The following is a 16,702-nucleotide window of genomic DNA, read 5'->3' as shown; positions in this document are numbered from 1 at the left end:
GACAGCGCGCGAGGGATGCCGCCACAGAGTAACAATGCCATTCCTGGAGGCAGCACCGGGCTGGTAGAGACCAAGGAGGAAGCAGCATGTCCTATGGGATTCCAGGGTAATTTAATCAGCAGCACTTGCGTGCGGCAGAAGACAAGGGCAGCGAAATAATCAAGTCCACTCTCAGCTCCTGGTAGTTTTTCTGTTTAACCGAAGGGGGTAAAATGTGACCCGAGAGAAGGGCCTCTCTGCCTCGCCCGGCACTGCTGATGCGTGGAGCTGGATGACTGTGTCACGGGGGCAGTGGTGGGCTCCACCCACTACACATACCGCCTGCCCTCAGTTGTGATAAGAATGTCTCAGACGTTGCCAACTGTTCCCTGGGGGCAAAACTGCCCCCATTTGCTGCCCTAGATCAACTGGAAAAGCTAGTCAACAAGTGAGCCACTTGATTCTGAGTAATGCAGGGTTGAAAAAAACAAGAAAAGGGGTTTAAGGCCTCCTTCAGTGAGGAACGCTCTGTAAGAAAAAGACCAACAAAAGTAAAACTGGCCAAGGTCAAGAAGAGCAGTTTACCACATGTGAAAGATAAACACCCAATCAAAATATGGGAAGAAATTAAATATCAATTAGAACATAGAGATCCATTAGCAAAAAGAGTTAAAAAATGATACCAAGGGGTTCGTAGGTATATGACAAAAGACACTCCTCGCATACTTTATTTATTTTATTTATTTTTGGCTGTGTCAGGTCTTAGTTGTGGCACATGGGATCTTTTGTTGTGGTGCGCGGGCTCCTCTCTAGTAGTGGCGTGCGGGTTTTCACTTCTCTAGTTGTGGCACATGGGATCTTTCGTTGTGGTGGGCGGGCTTCTCTCTAGTAGTGGCGTGCAGGTTTTCTCTTCTCTAGTTGTGGCGCGCAGGCTCCAGGGCATGTGGGCTCTGTAGTTTGCGGCACGCAGGCTCTTTAGTTGAGGCTTGCGAGCTCAGTAGTTGTGGCGCGCGGGCTTAGTTGCCCCATGGCATGTGGGATCTTAGTTCCCTGACCAGGGATCAAGCCTGCGTCCCCTGCATTGTAAGGCGGATCCTTTACCACTGGACCACCGGGGAAGTCCCACTCCCCACATAGTTTAGGTGGGAGTATAAATTGGTGAAAATCATTCTCAAATAAACATACAAACGTGTATGTGAAAGCATATCATCAGTGCATTATTTGTAGCAGCCAAAAAAGAAAAAAAAAAACAGCAATAAGCTAAATGACCTCAGCAGGGATTAATAACATTACAGTATATCCATGAAACTGACACCAGGTGGTCACTAAAAATTATTAGATAGGCCTATATGTCACATAGAAGGATGTCCATCAGAGGATTGCTTTCAAGAAGAAAAAGTATTATCATATCTGCCTAGAAAGTCATGAGGGAAAGAGAAAAAAACGGGCTGATCTCTAGGTTGCATGATTTTAGGTCATTATTACTTTCATCTTTCACACATTTCTGAATAACCTGCATTTTAAAAATTATCTTTAGCATGAGTTCTTCTAAAAACAGTAGTAAAAATAATACCTAGAACTTTGTAGTTGCCACCCTTCCACCCAAGGGGCCCACCCATCCTCACCTTGCCAACTATGTGATGTCAGACCCCCACTGGACTGCAGATGTGGACTTCATGCCCAGCACTGGGCCTTTACTCACTCCAACACCTCACAACAGCCCCACAAGGAGCAGATGCAATCCCATATCACAGAGCAGGGCCTGGGACTCAGAAGAGGAAAGACTACCCAAGGCCATGCCTTAATAAGTAGGAGTTACCGACTGCGAGGCCGAATTCTCTCCAGTCTGTGAAGAGTAGACTAAATAACAGTAGAAACTAACACAACAGAGTAAAGCAACTATACTCCAATAAACATTAAAAAAGAAAAAAGAGCAGACTAAATAAGCAACATATCTGTTCATTTACAATCTACCTGCAAATCCCAACGATGGGAACAGCTTGCTCAGAACCTTGCACACAGCTCCCACAGCGCCTTTGCAGCCTCACCAACTGAGGCACCCCCTGGACAGCCTCCAAGTCAGCTCTGGGAGCAGGCCAAAAACTGCAAACCCTGCTCTAAAATCCTATTGCCCGCTTTTCCAAGAGCTGCTGAGCTCGCCCTTGGATGCCAGCCCCAGCATCGCCAGGTCCAGGGCCACCCCAAGTCCCAGGCCCTGCGGAGACAGTGCCTTTTTCTACAGAATGTTTCTTTCCCTGTTAGAACATACCTTATCTTTATTGCTCCAGCAATGAGCATGGCAATTAAGATTCAGAACTGAGGGAAATGCTTTGAATTACCCAATTACCTTTCACCCCAAACATAACAATTTAAAAATTTTTCTTCTAAACTAAAGGTGTTTTCATTCTTTCTCTGATCTTCTCTTAAAATCCAATGTGTATCACGCACTTTGCTAAGTTCTGGGCATACAAAACTACAACAAGGTCCCTAATTCTGAAAACCTTCAGTCGAAGGAACCAGAAACAAACCAGAGAGGGGAGCAGGGAGGGGTCCAGGCTAGAAGTCTGGAGAGGCCCATGATGTTCCACGTCCTTGGGTGGCTTCGTTACAGAGTCTGCAGTACCGTGACATTCCAAAACAGCGAACATGCCTCTTAGGAGTATAGAAAAACATATTCCAGGGCTGAATGAAAATGACCTTTGGATTATTGACCCAATTTGGCTACTTATACCACCTCTCCCCTCTGCTGGCCTGGACAACCGAGATCTGTATGCTCTCAGAGGAGTGTTTACAGATGAGTCAGCGTTGGAGCTGGCGAGGGGTGGTGGGAAGGACAGTGGACCCAGCGCTGGAGATGAAGGTCGTGTTTTGGTTCCGTCATGGGACCCAGGGAAGTCACTTCACTCCATTTCCTCATCTACGAGGTGGGAACAAACGAGCTTAATTCTCTACCTAAGTTGCAAAGGCTGTGAAAGCAGTGAAAATGCAAAACGTGCTCGCCAATATTCAAACACAGAATAAACAGGTATGGCTGACCTCTGATATAAACTGTTTTCATAGTAAATCTACGTTATTGCCCAAGGGTTCAAATAAGCTCAAAGTGACAACTACCAGGAGACTGAGTTACCACAAGCAATGAGCTGGTGAAACATGCAGACGTGTCCATTACTTTCACACACAGTCTGATTTAGCACCAGTGAACACACACAGAATCTGAAAAACCTGATGCAAACTGAATAGATTTCCTGGGATCTAACATTAAAAACAACTGCCAGACAGTTCACCCTCTAAGAAAGTTGACTTAGGGGGACAAACTACTTTGGGAAGATAAGTATAAGTAACAGGAGGGAGTTAAGGGAAATTATTCCATTGAATAGACTGCAGAAACATACAGGAAGGCAAACATGGCCCAAGGGAAAAGCTCCACTGAAATAAAAATGCTGAAAGCGGGCTGTAAAGCTCGTGCTCTGCTCTGAGGGCAACCGCTGAACAACCGAAAAAGAACAAGGAAGACCTTGCCCAATACCAGGGTTAGTGAGGGGCTCTGGGAAAGAACAGTGTGCGGTAATGTGACTCTGGAGAGGAAAAGGGGGCACGACGTCTTGATCTGAGGACCAAATACTCTCAGCCTTGACAAGAGAGGGTTAGTGTCATATTAGAAACACAGGACGCCTCCATCGTGTGGACCAGCAGCCTGAACATCCAATGTCCACGGAGGGTAGATGTGAGTCTCTCAGGGCACCCTGACAGAAACTTGAGTTTTGTTCTTCTTTGTAAATCACAGGGAAACCAAATGTCTGTAGCTATCTCCCGAAGCTGAAAGCGATAAAGGACGACCACTTACAGTCAGTTGCGAGATGTATCTCCACTGAGGAATCGCCTTAAGATGGGGTTTCCATGACAGAAGAGGAGGAGGCCGCCCAGCAGATGACTTTCCTGAGGCTCCCACTGTCCCACGGCTGAGAAGACCAGTCATTTCAACAGGGGCAGTGGAAACAAGAACAGAACCCTCCAGGACAACAAGGCAGAATTTCTGGTTAAAACGGTGCATGCACATAGGTAAACAAGCATATCCAAATACCACTAGGAAAAAACCTGAGAGCACATGGTGCCAGCTGCTAGAAAGCTGGCACAGGATGAGAAGGGAGCAGCATCTGAGTTTCTAGACAATTTTAGATGTCAGGACACGGTGTTCAGGGCCCACTCTTGAAGATGCTGTTAAAACAAAACCAAGAACAAACCACCGCGAGAGAACATGCATGTTCTAAGAGACCAAACATTTTATCTGGGTGAAGGGTCGATCTCATTCTTGAAACTCAAGAACACAAGAAAACAACAAGAACAATCTCCTTGAATATACTCAACTATCAAAGAATTTTCCTATAGGAAACATGAGAATTTTCCCACTACTCTAAAGAAGTCCAATAAATAACTTTACAGTGAAGGGCCCGGGGAGAACACACACAGATGCCCACAGGTCCCCGAGCAGCCGCAGAGGAGAGGCGCTCAGAGTGCTGATGCCTTCACCAGGTCGCCCACAGTCTTGTCTTTCTTGAATGTAACCCGCTGGCTGGCATTTCCAACTGCTTTACGGAACAAGTCCATTTGGTAAGCCCGGGGGCGAGTGAGGCCAAAGAGCACAACACAAGAAGTGGTCAAGGTCAAGTCTTCTCCTGAAGACCAGAGAAGGGCTTCAGGCTACAAGTTCTTCAGCAGCGCATCCTCCCAGTGGGTTGAGTCTCCCTCACCGTCACGCGGGGAAGAGCTCAGGAGGGCTCTCTCCGTAGCAGTACTTTGCTATGGGATCCCTATAGGTGTTCTCATGCTGCACGCTCTGTTGGCAAAAGGGAAGAGAAGAGCGCCGTGAGAGAGAGCAGGACGGCGTCCGGCAGACGCTCCCTGCAGGAGCCCGGGTGAGTCCATCTCCAAATGTCACCAAAAGGGTCCAGGGCACTTTCTGGAGCAAAGGCAGATGCTCAGCACAGAATGCCAATGAAGGGCATGAAAATGGACACAGTGTCACCACAGGACTGTTTCTTTTATGCACACTAGTGAGTTTTTTTTGTAACAACCTAGCTGTGACTAGGATAACTTGAGACAAAAAATTTTCCTCAAAGTATTTTAAGTCAGATTAAGATCCAATGGGTGTTTTGCACCTGACCCCGTGCTTCAAAGGAATTCAGTCCCCGGCACTGAACCCTGCAGAGATGAAGGAGATGCACTTCAAATTGCTTTCGTCAAGTTTTATGTACCTAAGGGCTGGTACACAAGCCGAATCCCACAGTACCACACAAGCTTCATCTGGCCAAGCAAAGTGTGATTTAACACAGACAATCATCCGTGGTGGCTAATTTTTCAGCAATTTGTTTTCATACAAGCAACTTGAGTTTTTGGCTAGTCTAGAATTCATTAATTAGCCTAAAACCAAGGCTAAACATCTAAATTGTACGTATTAATCCAATTTACAGACATGCAGCCAAATCTTCTCTTTCTTGGGACACTTATAAAGGCAAATTGCCAACTGGTAAATTTCTCTTTACAATGAAAATGCAAAGTCTGAAATTTTAGCATCTTCACTCAAGTTTGGAAATAACTCCTGGGTTTTATCAGTTAAAGAAAGAAAATACTTGGCCTTTTCTAACATTTCTCAGAATGACAGCATGAATCAAAGTAAGTCATGGGTTCAGCCATCCTCCACATTTCCTTTAAAGCCCATTCAAATGGAAAGCTCTTCCAGCAAAACAAGGACATCAGGAATTTCCTCATGTTTCAAATGCTCATTATAATCCCTGAAACATTTACCCAGTGATGCTGAATGCTCTAAGAGCAGACCAGAGACATAAAGAGTGGCGTAAAACCCAAAGGCAGACTACAGAAATCTGGCAAAGGGTACAAGAGCTCCAGAGAATGACAAATGAGTCATTCATCTCAGACGGAGCCAGGACAGTCTTGCAGACACCATGAATGGAAGCCAGAGGAAGAGCACCCGTATGACAAACACGTCTGGTGATTTTACAAAGAGAGCTCCAACAACCGCCAGATCACAAAGGCTGAGAGCAGAGGATGCGGAATGATGGAAAGGCAAAGACGTTCAGACGCTTTCAGCAGCTGGTGCCGTGTTTAGTGCCCAAGAGCAAAGCATTTAATGACAACGTGCTGAAAAGTACTGAGAGCTTGGCAACCTACAGATTTACCTGTGTATTTTTCAACACCCACCTGCCCCATCCCCTTGAATCCTAAAATAAACCACAACTTTTTCCCCGAATAAATGAGTACCCACTCTAAATGAGTGGTTGCTGGAAAGCCTTAAATTTCAAAGACGGAGGAGAGAACTTCTCTCAGGAATTGGACTATCAGGACTCCACCCAGACTTTAAAATAATTTTAAGCTTCCAGTTAAAATACAGACAAGCTAATCAGATAGGGAAGATGCAAGTTAGTCAGACCTTGATTTGATATAAATATTTTACATCCCTAACTTGTATAAATCTCATGTTCACATTCTAAATACAGTCAGCCCTCCATACCACGGGTTCCGCATCCGTGGATTCAACCAACCACGGGTCAAAAGTATTTGAAAAGACTCCAAGAAATTCCAAAAAGCAAAACATGGTATTTACACTGTATTAGTTATTGTAAGTAATCTAGAGATGATTTAAAGCATACGGGAGGATTTAAGTAGGTAAGAGGCAAATATTATGCCATTTTATATGAACATTTAGGGATTTGGGGGCCTGGAACCAATCACCCTCGGATACCAAGGGATGATGTACTATGAATCCACCAAAGCGCCACACAACGTCGTTTAAATCTCTTCTCCATTATCACCCCACCAAATGCCCCCAGTGCATATTTTCGAGTTTTCCTGCAGACCCTGACTCCCACCAGCAAATACCCCAGCTACAGGCATCACAGCTTCTGACCTGGGACGAGGTCCTGCATTTAGCCAAACACAATTCAAAGTGATCTTCGACTGCCATGAAGAGGTTCTGGAATGCCACAGCTGCCCGGTTGAGGAAGCGCTCCAGGAGAAGTTGCTATGGAAACAAAAGTCAGTACCTGTAATAAATTCCAAACTCAGAAGCACAAGGTAACCTTGGAAATTTCTCCTAAACTAACAGACTGCTGATACGGGGAAGAAGAGGGGAAGGAGAGAGAGAGGGGAGCTCAAGTGAGCAGGAGGGCTGATGTTTTATTCTTTAGATATCTGATTAGGAATACAATGGCCCATTCTGCCAAAGAACCACTGGAGGAACTGGGAACCACCTCCTTTCCTTGCAGACAAAGGCTACCTCACAGCAGCCATTTCTGACACCGACAAGGTTCCCTTCTATTTCCAGAAGAATCTCACAAGAAGATTCTAATGCTCCTCGTGAAATGCAGGCAGAAAGAATAAAGGAGATGCAGCACAAGGAGCAACTCTCCATACCTTGTTGGGCTGCAGGCAGCAGGAGACACAGTACTCATAGGCGCTGCAGCAGCCATTGGACAAGCAGCCATCACAGCAGTACTGCTTTGTGCCAGGGACGTTGACGTTACAGCAGCCATTTACCAGCAAATCTTTCCTCTCACAAACGTAACCTGAAAGTCAGAGACTAACCTGAGTATAAACCCAGCAGTCCCCCCACCTGCCCACCAGGGGCGATCATGAGGCAGCAATGAAAGTCCTGCATGCAAAGAACATAAAGATAGAGTCTGGAGTCAGGGGCATCCTAAGGACCACAGAACCTGGAATCAGAGAGTGTCTAATCAGAGCTTGCTTCCTGCATGCAGCAGTTTACAGGAAACATGGACTCCCATCTTGTAAGTAGGCTATATATATCCTAATCTGCCTAAAATTACGTTTTAGTCTGCTGTCACATATTTGATGCAATCAACACATCGCCTATGTTTTCCTGTGCTAACCTATGCAAGCCAATTATTCATCTATGCCTGGGAAAAAATGTCATTATTTTTCAAAGAAAAATCTGAAAAGAGGAAAAAACCAAGGTTTTCACTCCTGAAAGTGAGATCCTTCTAGATTTAAAACAAACAAAAAACCTCCACATATACTTTTTACATTTAAATACCTTTTAAATACTTACCATGTATTTAGTAGTTTGAAGGATTTTTAAAAATAGTAGTCACACCTAACCTTTATAAACTGATTTAGGCTCCTTTTAAGTATACATTGCAGGGTTTCAACTACCCCTCAGAATTAGGGAATGAGAGTACTCTAATACCCAAGGAAGAAAAATCCTCCCAATTCCCTCCATTCATCATCTAAACACACTCCCTCCAACCTAGTTCATTCATTCATACTCAACTTTAAGAATCTCCTCACAAAAGCTAGTTTATTGTTCATAGCTGCTAAATACACATTTCTCTATATCCTTCTGGGAGTGGGACAGAAAAATGTAAGAACAAGTCCATTAGGGACACCACGTGGCCCATGGGAAACTCCCAGGTGCAGGCCCAGGCCCACAGGTACACACACGGGCCCACGGGTGCACACAGGTGCAGAGCAGCTGTTCCTCACATCATTCCATTCTAAATGCCCCAGCTTCTTAATCCTCAGAGAATGAGACATCGTGAAGCATGAGGTTGTTTTCAGAAACTACTCTGGAAAAACAAAGCATGAGGTTGTTTTCAGAAATTACACTGGAAAACGAAGTCTGTGCAAAAGCAGGAGGCACCATTAAAATAAGAGTGGAAGGGACCAGAAGGGCCCTCACGTCACACGGGGAAAACTGAGAACCAGATCGCTGCTGTTGTGGTTTTAACTATGGCTTCTGTCTTCTAAATTAAGACAGGATGATTCTAATGCCACATTAAATGTTTCTGGGATTCTTCCTAACTATTCTTACTCACTTCCTTCAGAAGGGTTATAAATTAAAAATCTGAATAAGCCAGCATATTCCTCGAAATTCTACCCCAAATGATACAGAGCATCTTATCACATGATCTGTGTCAGAAAGATGTAAAACATTACACTTGTTGAAATGATCTTTCTGCCCTTTTCTCTTTTCCATGTTATAAGTGTTAGCATCTCAGGCCTTCTGTTTTTCCCCAGTACAAACTGCAAGTATTTAGCTTTGAAACCAGGCGGGTCTTTCTAACTCCTGGTGAAAGTCCATCAAGATTTTTCCTTTTGCATCAGAAATGTACTCCTGCAAACATTATTTCCAATGAGGAGTCCTGTGAGATCACAACCTCAGAGTGTGCTGCTACTGACTGGGAAACCAACTTCTAACCTTTGAAAAGTTTGTAACTCTGCTGGTTGTCTTACTGAATAAGGTGTCACCCTGACAACACTCGTGGGGGTGGCATCTGCTTGCTAAAAGGCAAAAATTCCTGCAAGTTTTCTTTATTACACTGCTTATCTCCTCTCCTGCATTCATGGACGTAAAATAAAACCTATGGTTCTTGGATTTTTTTTGATTGGTTCTTGGAACTTAAGAAATCTGAGAGTCTTTGTCTCACTTGAATTAAGCAGAGGGAAATCATTCTTTTGCTAGCTATGACAAAAGAAAAGGACAAACTGTCATTCATAACTAATATTAAATATTAAAGTCAAGTCATAAGATTTCACACTTTCTCACTGAGTACCATACAAACAAAAGCCTATAAGAAAAAAGCACTGAACTCCAAGTTCAGTCCTGGTCTTAGTCCTAGGTCTGCCCCTGACTGACTAGCTGGGTCATCTTATGGAAGTAACTTTCCTTCGCTAAACTTTACTGTTAAAACAAAGCAAAAAAAAAAAAACAAAAAAAAAAACAAAGCAAAACAAATGTTACTTGCAATTTAATCTGCTTTTTCAATGTGATCTTAAAAACAGAGCTGGGCACTGTTGAGTCAGCAGTGCATTTTTGTGCAAAATTTTCCAGCTCTTCTAATCTAGGTGGGAGGTTTTCCTGATTCCTTCCTTCAATCCCAAATAATCTCATCTGCTCTGATTCCTTTGAGATCTTTTTGGAAAAGTTTTTTTTTTTTAATTATTTTGCTGGGGTTGCAAACTTTAAATATAGATATATAAAAAGCACTATAGTTCCATTTTGAAGATAGCACGTGTCTTCATTTTGTTAGGCTTCATCAGGTATCGATTCAAGGTTACCTGTATCAATTTCAGTATTGTGACATTCATAACCCATTTGTTCTGAGACTCTCTAAGAGAGAGCCAATTTTACTCTTGCAAACTAACCAGATTATTGTAAACCACCAGGTGAAAAGGGAATAAACAATCTGTAAACCAGTCGGGGAATTCTGACCACTGTTTGGATAGCTGACATTAAGGAAAAGTGGTACTCTCTTGGCGTGATAATGGTATCCCGTTTATGGTTTGTAAAAGAGCCCCTGCCACCTTGGGCAGGTTCCTGAACCGCTTCGTGTCTGTATCTTCAACTACAAAGTGAAGACAGAAACACCTACACCTCACAGGACTGCTACAACAATCAAGTGAGATGTTATTCAAGGAGAGCTTTTAGCCCAGTGCCCAGCATGTAGTAAGGGCTAAATTAATGCAGGCAGAGCATTACCAGGAGTCTCTCCTTGGGGGACTGGGCCAGTCTTAAGAGTGGTTAGAGCTCTAGCGGCTGTCTAATCCAAACGCCTCGCCAGCACAGGAATCGCCTTTCTTATACACTAAAACTCTGGGAGAAGGCACCAAAACAGACAGATTGTTTTTTTTAATTGAGGTATCATTGATTTACAATATTACGTAAGTTTCAGGTGACAACTTAGTGATTCATAATTTTTAAGAGTTATACTCCATTTATAGTTATTATAAAATATTGGCTATATTCCCTGTGCTGTTTGATATACCTCGGTAGCTTATATTTTATACACAGTAGTTTGTACCTCTTAATCCCCAGCCCTATCTTGCCACTGTAAAAAGAATGAAATTTTGCCATTCGCAACAACGTGGATGGATTTGGAGGGTATTACACTTAGTGCAGTAAGTCAGACAGAGGAAGACAAATACTTTGATGTTGTATGATATCACTTATACGTGGAACCTAAAAATAAAACTAGTGAATATAACAAAAAAGAAACAGACTGATGTTTTAATAGTAACAGTAAAACATTTTGAAAGTGTTTATAATTCATTTGAGATTATGCAGTCAACAAGGGCATTCATTCTCTTCCTAAATGCCAACACTATGTGGATACGATTCACGTCAGCAAGAAGGAAAACTTTATCTTGTAGAGTTCACCATCAAAATGAGAAAAAAAAGACTGTTAAGATCTGAAAGTACTGGGGCTGGGAAGAGACTGGCAGGAAGTAGTCAAGGGGCTGACGCATGATAAAATGCTAAAACCGTAATTCTAACTCTGGAGAGTGTCTCTTATCAAACCAAGCTTCTCTGACGTTGAGGGGAACCTTGAATGATGAGTCAGATATAAAAGACAAAGACGTGAGAAGTGTTGAAATGGGCAAGAGGGGGAAAGACAGCATATAAAATCCCTATTTAAAAACCTACGAATGGCCCAGGGACTGCAGGAGAGGAAGGGAGCCAGACTAACCAAGTTCATCCGTGATGAGGTGCTTCCCTTGAATGGAGTTCCGGCACTGGTTGCTGGGCCGACTGCTGTTGCCCAAGTTAAACTGCACTTTCCATGGGATGGGCTGATCGTGGTCGTGAACCTGGAGGAGATTCCGATCTCTCACTGCCCTCTCCTCCTACAAAGACACCATAAATGACAAGGTTAAAGTATCACTTCTTGCATTTTCACCAATTTTTTCATAGAAACTACAGTAATAGGAAAGAAACAATATAAAACAGCTTGCACAACAGGAATCTGCACTCCCCTGGTATGAGTAAAGTCTGAGCCAAAGTCATGAAAAAAAATGCAGTGCTTCCCTGGTGGCACAGTGGTTGAGAATCTGCCTGCCAATGCAGGGGACATGAGTTCGAGCCCTGGTCCGGGAAGATCCCATATGCTGCGGAGGAACTAAGCCCATGTGCCACAACTACTGAGCCTGCACTCTAGAGCCTGTGAGCCACAACTACTGAGCCTGCGTGCCACAACTACTGAAGCCCGTGCGCCTAGAGCCCGTGCTCAGCAACAAGAGAAGCCACTGCAATGAGAAGCCCGCGCACCGCAAGGAAGGGTAGCCCCCACTCACCGCAACTAGAGAAAGACTGTGCGCAGCAATGAAGACCCAATGCAGCCAAGAATAAATAAATGTTATTTCTTTTAAAAAATGCAAAATAAACCTGCAGGAAGAAGTAATAAATTAGGGCTATGCTTCAAAACTGGCAGACTTACATAAATGCCCTTGGACTACGTGCATGTTATGAATGTGTACAAAAGCATTAATTTTGTCAAAAAAATTTGGAGGGAAAAAGTTTTGAAATTTTTCTGATGGCAAATCATTTAAAATATTTTTTATATTAAAACAAATACATTGTGGAATAGAATGTAAAATCTGAATACACTTTTAAAATAGAAGAGGAAACTTCAAAGAAACTTTCCAACTGTCATTTCAGACAATACCTGGACAGGTCTGGGCACAAGGTTACTTTCATTTGCAGTAAGGAGTTTAGTGGTAAACTAAGGGGAACGCTGAATTGGGAGGTTGATTTCAGGGGAAGAAGAAGCATGTCAACTGTCAAATTTCTTCTATGAAAAAATACTAAGTATGTGACCCTTAGAACATACCTTTCTTTATAAAAGACACCCATGCCAGCCAGCCCTTTACCGAGACATGCAAAGTGAGGAGTTGCTCTAGAGGCAAGAGTTTAGATCTTTTCTCCTAGCCCCCAAGGCACAGTAGGCTTTCCAAATTGCCTTTGTTATACTCTTAAAGAAACTAAGTAAGGTGCCTGAGTGCCAAAAAAACAAGCCATGCAAGAAAGAGCCATCTTCTCAGAGGATTCTTCAACCTATCTATCACTGGAAAACAAAACAATGATAAGACTCCCTCCAAGAGGATTTTTATACACAATAGTTTAACCATTCTACCATTTTAATAGAGTTCTGTGGCTTTTGCCATTAAGAATGATCTGTCATGTGTCACTGTTTGAGAAAAAGGGACTAACCTTGAAAGTTGATAGCAAAGGTTATACTTTAAGACAATGGGAAAGAGCTATACACTTACTAAGATATCTCTAGGAAAGCTATGTGGGAAGAGCTATTAATATTTAAGACATGCAAATCCACATCTACTTTGGCACAGCAAACACGTTTGAGGCCTAGCCTCTGGAAAGTACAGACGTGTAAGGGTGCACTAGGATGTCTACTACAGCACCGTTTATGTGGTGGAAAAAACCTGGAACCCCAACCACAGAGAAATGAGTGAATAAACACTGGATAGCCATAGCTATTACCTAAAAATTACGTATGACTTATGTGTATTTATCTAGAGCAGGAGTCCTTAAACCTGACTTGCACATCAGATTATTAAGGACTTCAAATTCTGATTCCTGAGCCCAACTCCAGACTGAGTAAAAAGCTCTGTGGATGGGACCTGGGAATCAATATTTTTAAAGCACTCGGATAATTTTATTACAGAGGGCTGCAGATCCCTGGTGGATGTCCATAGTATATTAAGGAAAAAAACAAGTTACAAAATAATGTGCATATTATCACACATTGTATTATGATAACTGTATTAATACATACATATGGGTTTATAAGAGCTGAGATAAATGCATGCAAAGATACTACAAACCATTAACATGGAAAGGACATAGGTGATTATTAACATTTTTCATCATCGTTGGAATAGTTTCATTTTTAATTTAAAATAAAATGATAAAAAATTATTAAAAACATGATGATCATTAACAACAGGAGACACTAAATGAGGAATCTACAGGAACTCTGTACTATCCTTGAAACTTTTCTGTAAATCCATAATTACCCCAAAATTAAAAGTTTATTTAAAAAAAAATGACTGCCAACATAAAAGACATAAATTGCCCACAATCCCATCACTTGAATAAAGCTGTATCTATTTCTGCATATTAACTTCTAGCCTTTGACCCCAGCATTTATACTACAAATTAGTATGCTTCACATTCAGCTCCTCTTGACACTAATTGGATGGTAAACGGTTCAAGTACCTACATTATCTTGATAATCACATTTTCAAGGCTATATAATAATCCATCACCTTGATGTGCTGTAATTTAGTAAAAACATCCTCTACAGATCAACGTTTAAGCCCACCCCAGGTGTCTGTTATCATAAATAGCACTGCAATAAAAATGTAGACCTTTTGCTTATTCTCTTGAGTAATTTGTGGTAGGAATTATTATTAGTAGAGTCAATGCTAAATAGTGCCAAATATTGATAATTTCCCAAAAGCTATATATGCCATTTGTAACATTACCAGAATTTAAATAACAGTGTGCCACTCCACTATTGAATTTTGTTCCTTAATTTACTAAAGGTAAAACAGTCCTTCAAGGTGGCTTTCATTTCTATTCCGCCCCCTCTCTTTTGTTTCTTTTATAGGAAAGAACTGGCACTAGCAGGAACAGGATGGGTTATATCAATACAAAAACAACATCGGTATTCCTTGGTTGGGGCAAGAAAAGGACTTAAATGCATAAGTCTTGAGAATATGGGAAAAATCACTTAGGTGCACAATGCTTAACCACCTGTAAATTCATGAGTTCTGCTGGGGCCGTGTCAATTAACGGCATAATCAAGCTATGTGCAAACTAAAGTGCACTTGAAATGCTACCCTAGATAAATTAACAGCCATAAAGACTTAAGAAGCTGGTCAAAGTACAGTAAACTGGATCTCACAACAAGGTTGAAAGTGCTCTTGACATCACTCTCAAACTTTCCTGTTATTCCTTCTGAAAGAAAATGAAGAGTTCACGGACAAGGGCATCCCAGAAGGACCTCTTTCACATTACTGTGTTCCTGGTAAATAGGATGGCAATTCTCCCAGCACTTGTACTTGTTTTCAAACATGAATATTTAAGACCTTTCCAAAAGAACTGGTAAGAGTTGTACAACCAGAAAAGACCGTACAAGAGATTGTGTAAGACATAATGGCAAATGTAATGAATTAGCACATGGTCGCTTTCCTGAAGGTCCAGTCTTGCAAGGGTGTGGTGAAGGGGCACCGAGGGAATTCCTTCATTGAACAGGTGGCTTTAAACCTTTCTGAAACTACCCTACTAGGCTGTCTCAATTTTGAGCACCACCCCCCCGTGTGTATGTGTGTATGTGTGTGTGTGTGTGTGTGTGTGTGTGTGTGTGTGTGTGTATTTTTTAATTCAAGATTCATTCAAAGGTATCAAGTTCTTACAATGTGTTAAAGATACAGAGACAAAGATAGGCAGGTTCTCTATTCTCAAAGAGCCTCCAGGGCCTTCCCTGGTGGTGCAGTGGTTAAGAATCCACCTGCCAATGCAGGAGACACAGGTTCGAGCCCTGGTCCGGGAAGATCCCACATGCTAGTGGAGCAACTAAGCCCATGTGCCACAACTACTGAGCCTGCACTCTAGAGTCCGCAAGCCACAACTACTAAGCCTGCATGCCACAACTACTGAAGTCCATGCGCCTAGAGCCCGTGCTCTGCAGCAAAAGAAGTCACCACACTGAGAAGCCGGCGCACCACAACAAAGAGTAGCCCCCACTCACGGCAACTAGAGGAAGCCCACACGCAGCAACTAAGATCCAATGCAGCCATAAATAAATAAATAAATTTATTTTTTTTAAAAAAAAGGAGCCTCCAGAATTTTCTTCATAAACTACAAGGCGCTAGAGAAATGTTTTTATTACTAATGTATATTACTTAACCTCTGATTTAAAAAGGGGTATTTTAATAACTGTCCTGTCTCTTTTTCGGGGGTTATCATTAGGGTCAAATGAGATGTGTCCCATGTAAGTAGTAAAGCACTTAAACATAAGGCACTGTCATTAAAAGAATCGCTTATGATTCTCAAAAGTAAAAGAAAAAAGGGGATAAAGGCCAGAGGGAATCCCAATGTCTAATATTTGGGGAATAGCTAATAAATATAGCCTGATCATGGAAATTTTTAGTTATAAAAACTTACACCTCGAAAGAGCTTTTAAAGATGGGGAAAATGCATATATGTTAAGTGAAGAAACAGTAGGCCCTAATTATATTTTTAAAATATGAAGAAAGAAAATATGCCCAAATATCATCAGTAAATCTCTCTGTTTGGTGAGATTAAAGATAATTGCTTTCCTCCTCTACCCTGTGCAGCACTTTACAGACTCTGAAAGGTATATGTACCTTGTTGATACGGTGAAAAACAGAGCAGAAAAACAGATTAGCAACTCTCTCTTATGATTTATTATACTTTATATAGTGTCTAACTTGAAACCAATTTACATACTTAATTACGTTAAAGCTAAAGATGTTTATATATTTTCAAGGAGTTATGCAAATAGCCCTGACACTTCCTGGAACTGCACCACTTGAACAACTATGAGAACAGTTATTTACATGAGAGGACCTCTAAGGACCCTTCTGACTCCAAGACGGATTTCTCTATTCTTAGCTCAAATGCCCCACAGAGTTAGGCCCACCTTGCCGCTCTATCACAGTACCTTGTTTTGTATTCTTTGTATCACAAATTATTATCTGAAATAATTCTGCTCATTTGCCATTTCTACCCCTCACCCCCTACAGAATATAGGCTCTGGGAGAGTAAGACTGTATCTGCTTTGCCTCCCACTGTATCTCCATCATCTAGCAGACAGTGCCTGGTGCAGCTGGTGTTCCCTAAACATTTGTTAAATCAATGTGCCCA

The 16,702-nt window shown here is 42.1% G+C and overlaps 1 protein-coding gene across 15 annotated transcripts in view; it reads right to left on the bottom strand.

Moving 5' to 3' along the window:
- SPRING1 (SREBF pathway regulator in golgi 1) overlaps window positions 1-16,702 on the bottom strand; it is a 258,918-nt gene that overhangs the window by 237,847 nt on the left and 4,369 nt on the right. For 13 of the 15 annotated variants that reach the window (XR_014297569.1, XR_014297570.1, XM_082668352.1 and 10 more), the window contains exons 2-4: window positions 11,481-11,637; window positions 7,408-7,559; window positions 6,902-7,015 (exon numbers count right to left, since the gene is read on the bottom strand). Coding sequence is in view for 13 of the 15 variants with exons in the window: in XM_082668352.1 (XP_082524478.1) it covers window positions 6,902-7,015; window positions 7,408-7,559; window positions 11,481-11,637 (423 nt within the window). In the remaining 2 variants the exon portion in view is untranslated. Of the gene's footprint in view, window positions 1-733; window positions 4,814-6,901; window positions 7,016-7,407; window positions 7,560-11,480; window positions 11,638-16,702 lie in introns of those variants that run through there. The other 2 variants (XM_082668361.1, XM_082668353.1) reach the window with 1 other exon arrangement.

This window comes from Grampus griseus, assembly GCF_964374135.1.
Source record: "Grampus griseus genome assembly, chromosome: 12".
NCBI lineage: Eukaryota > Metazoa > Chordata > Mammalia > Artiodactyla > Delphinidae > Grampus > Grampus griseus.
This window is presented reverse-complemented; position numbering and strand designations above follow the sequence as displayed.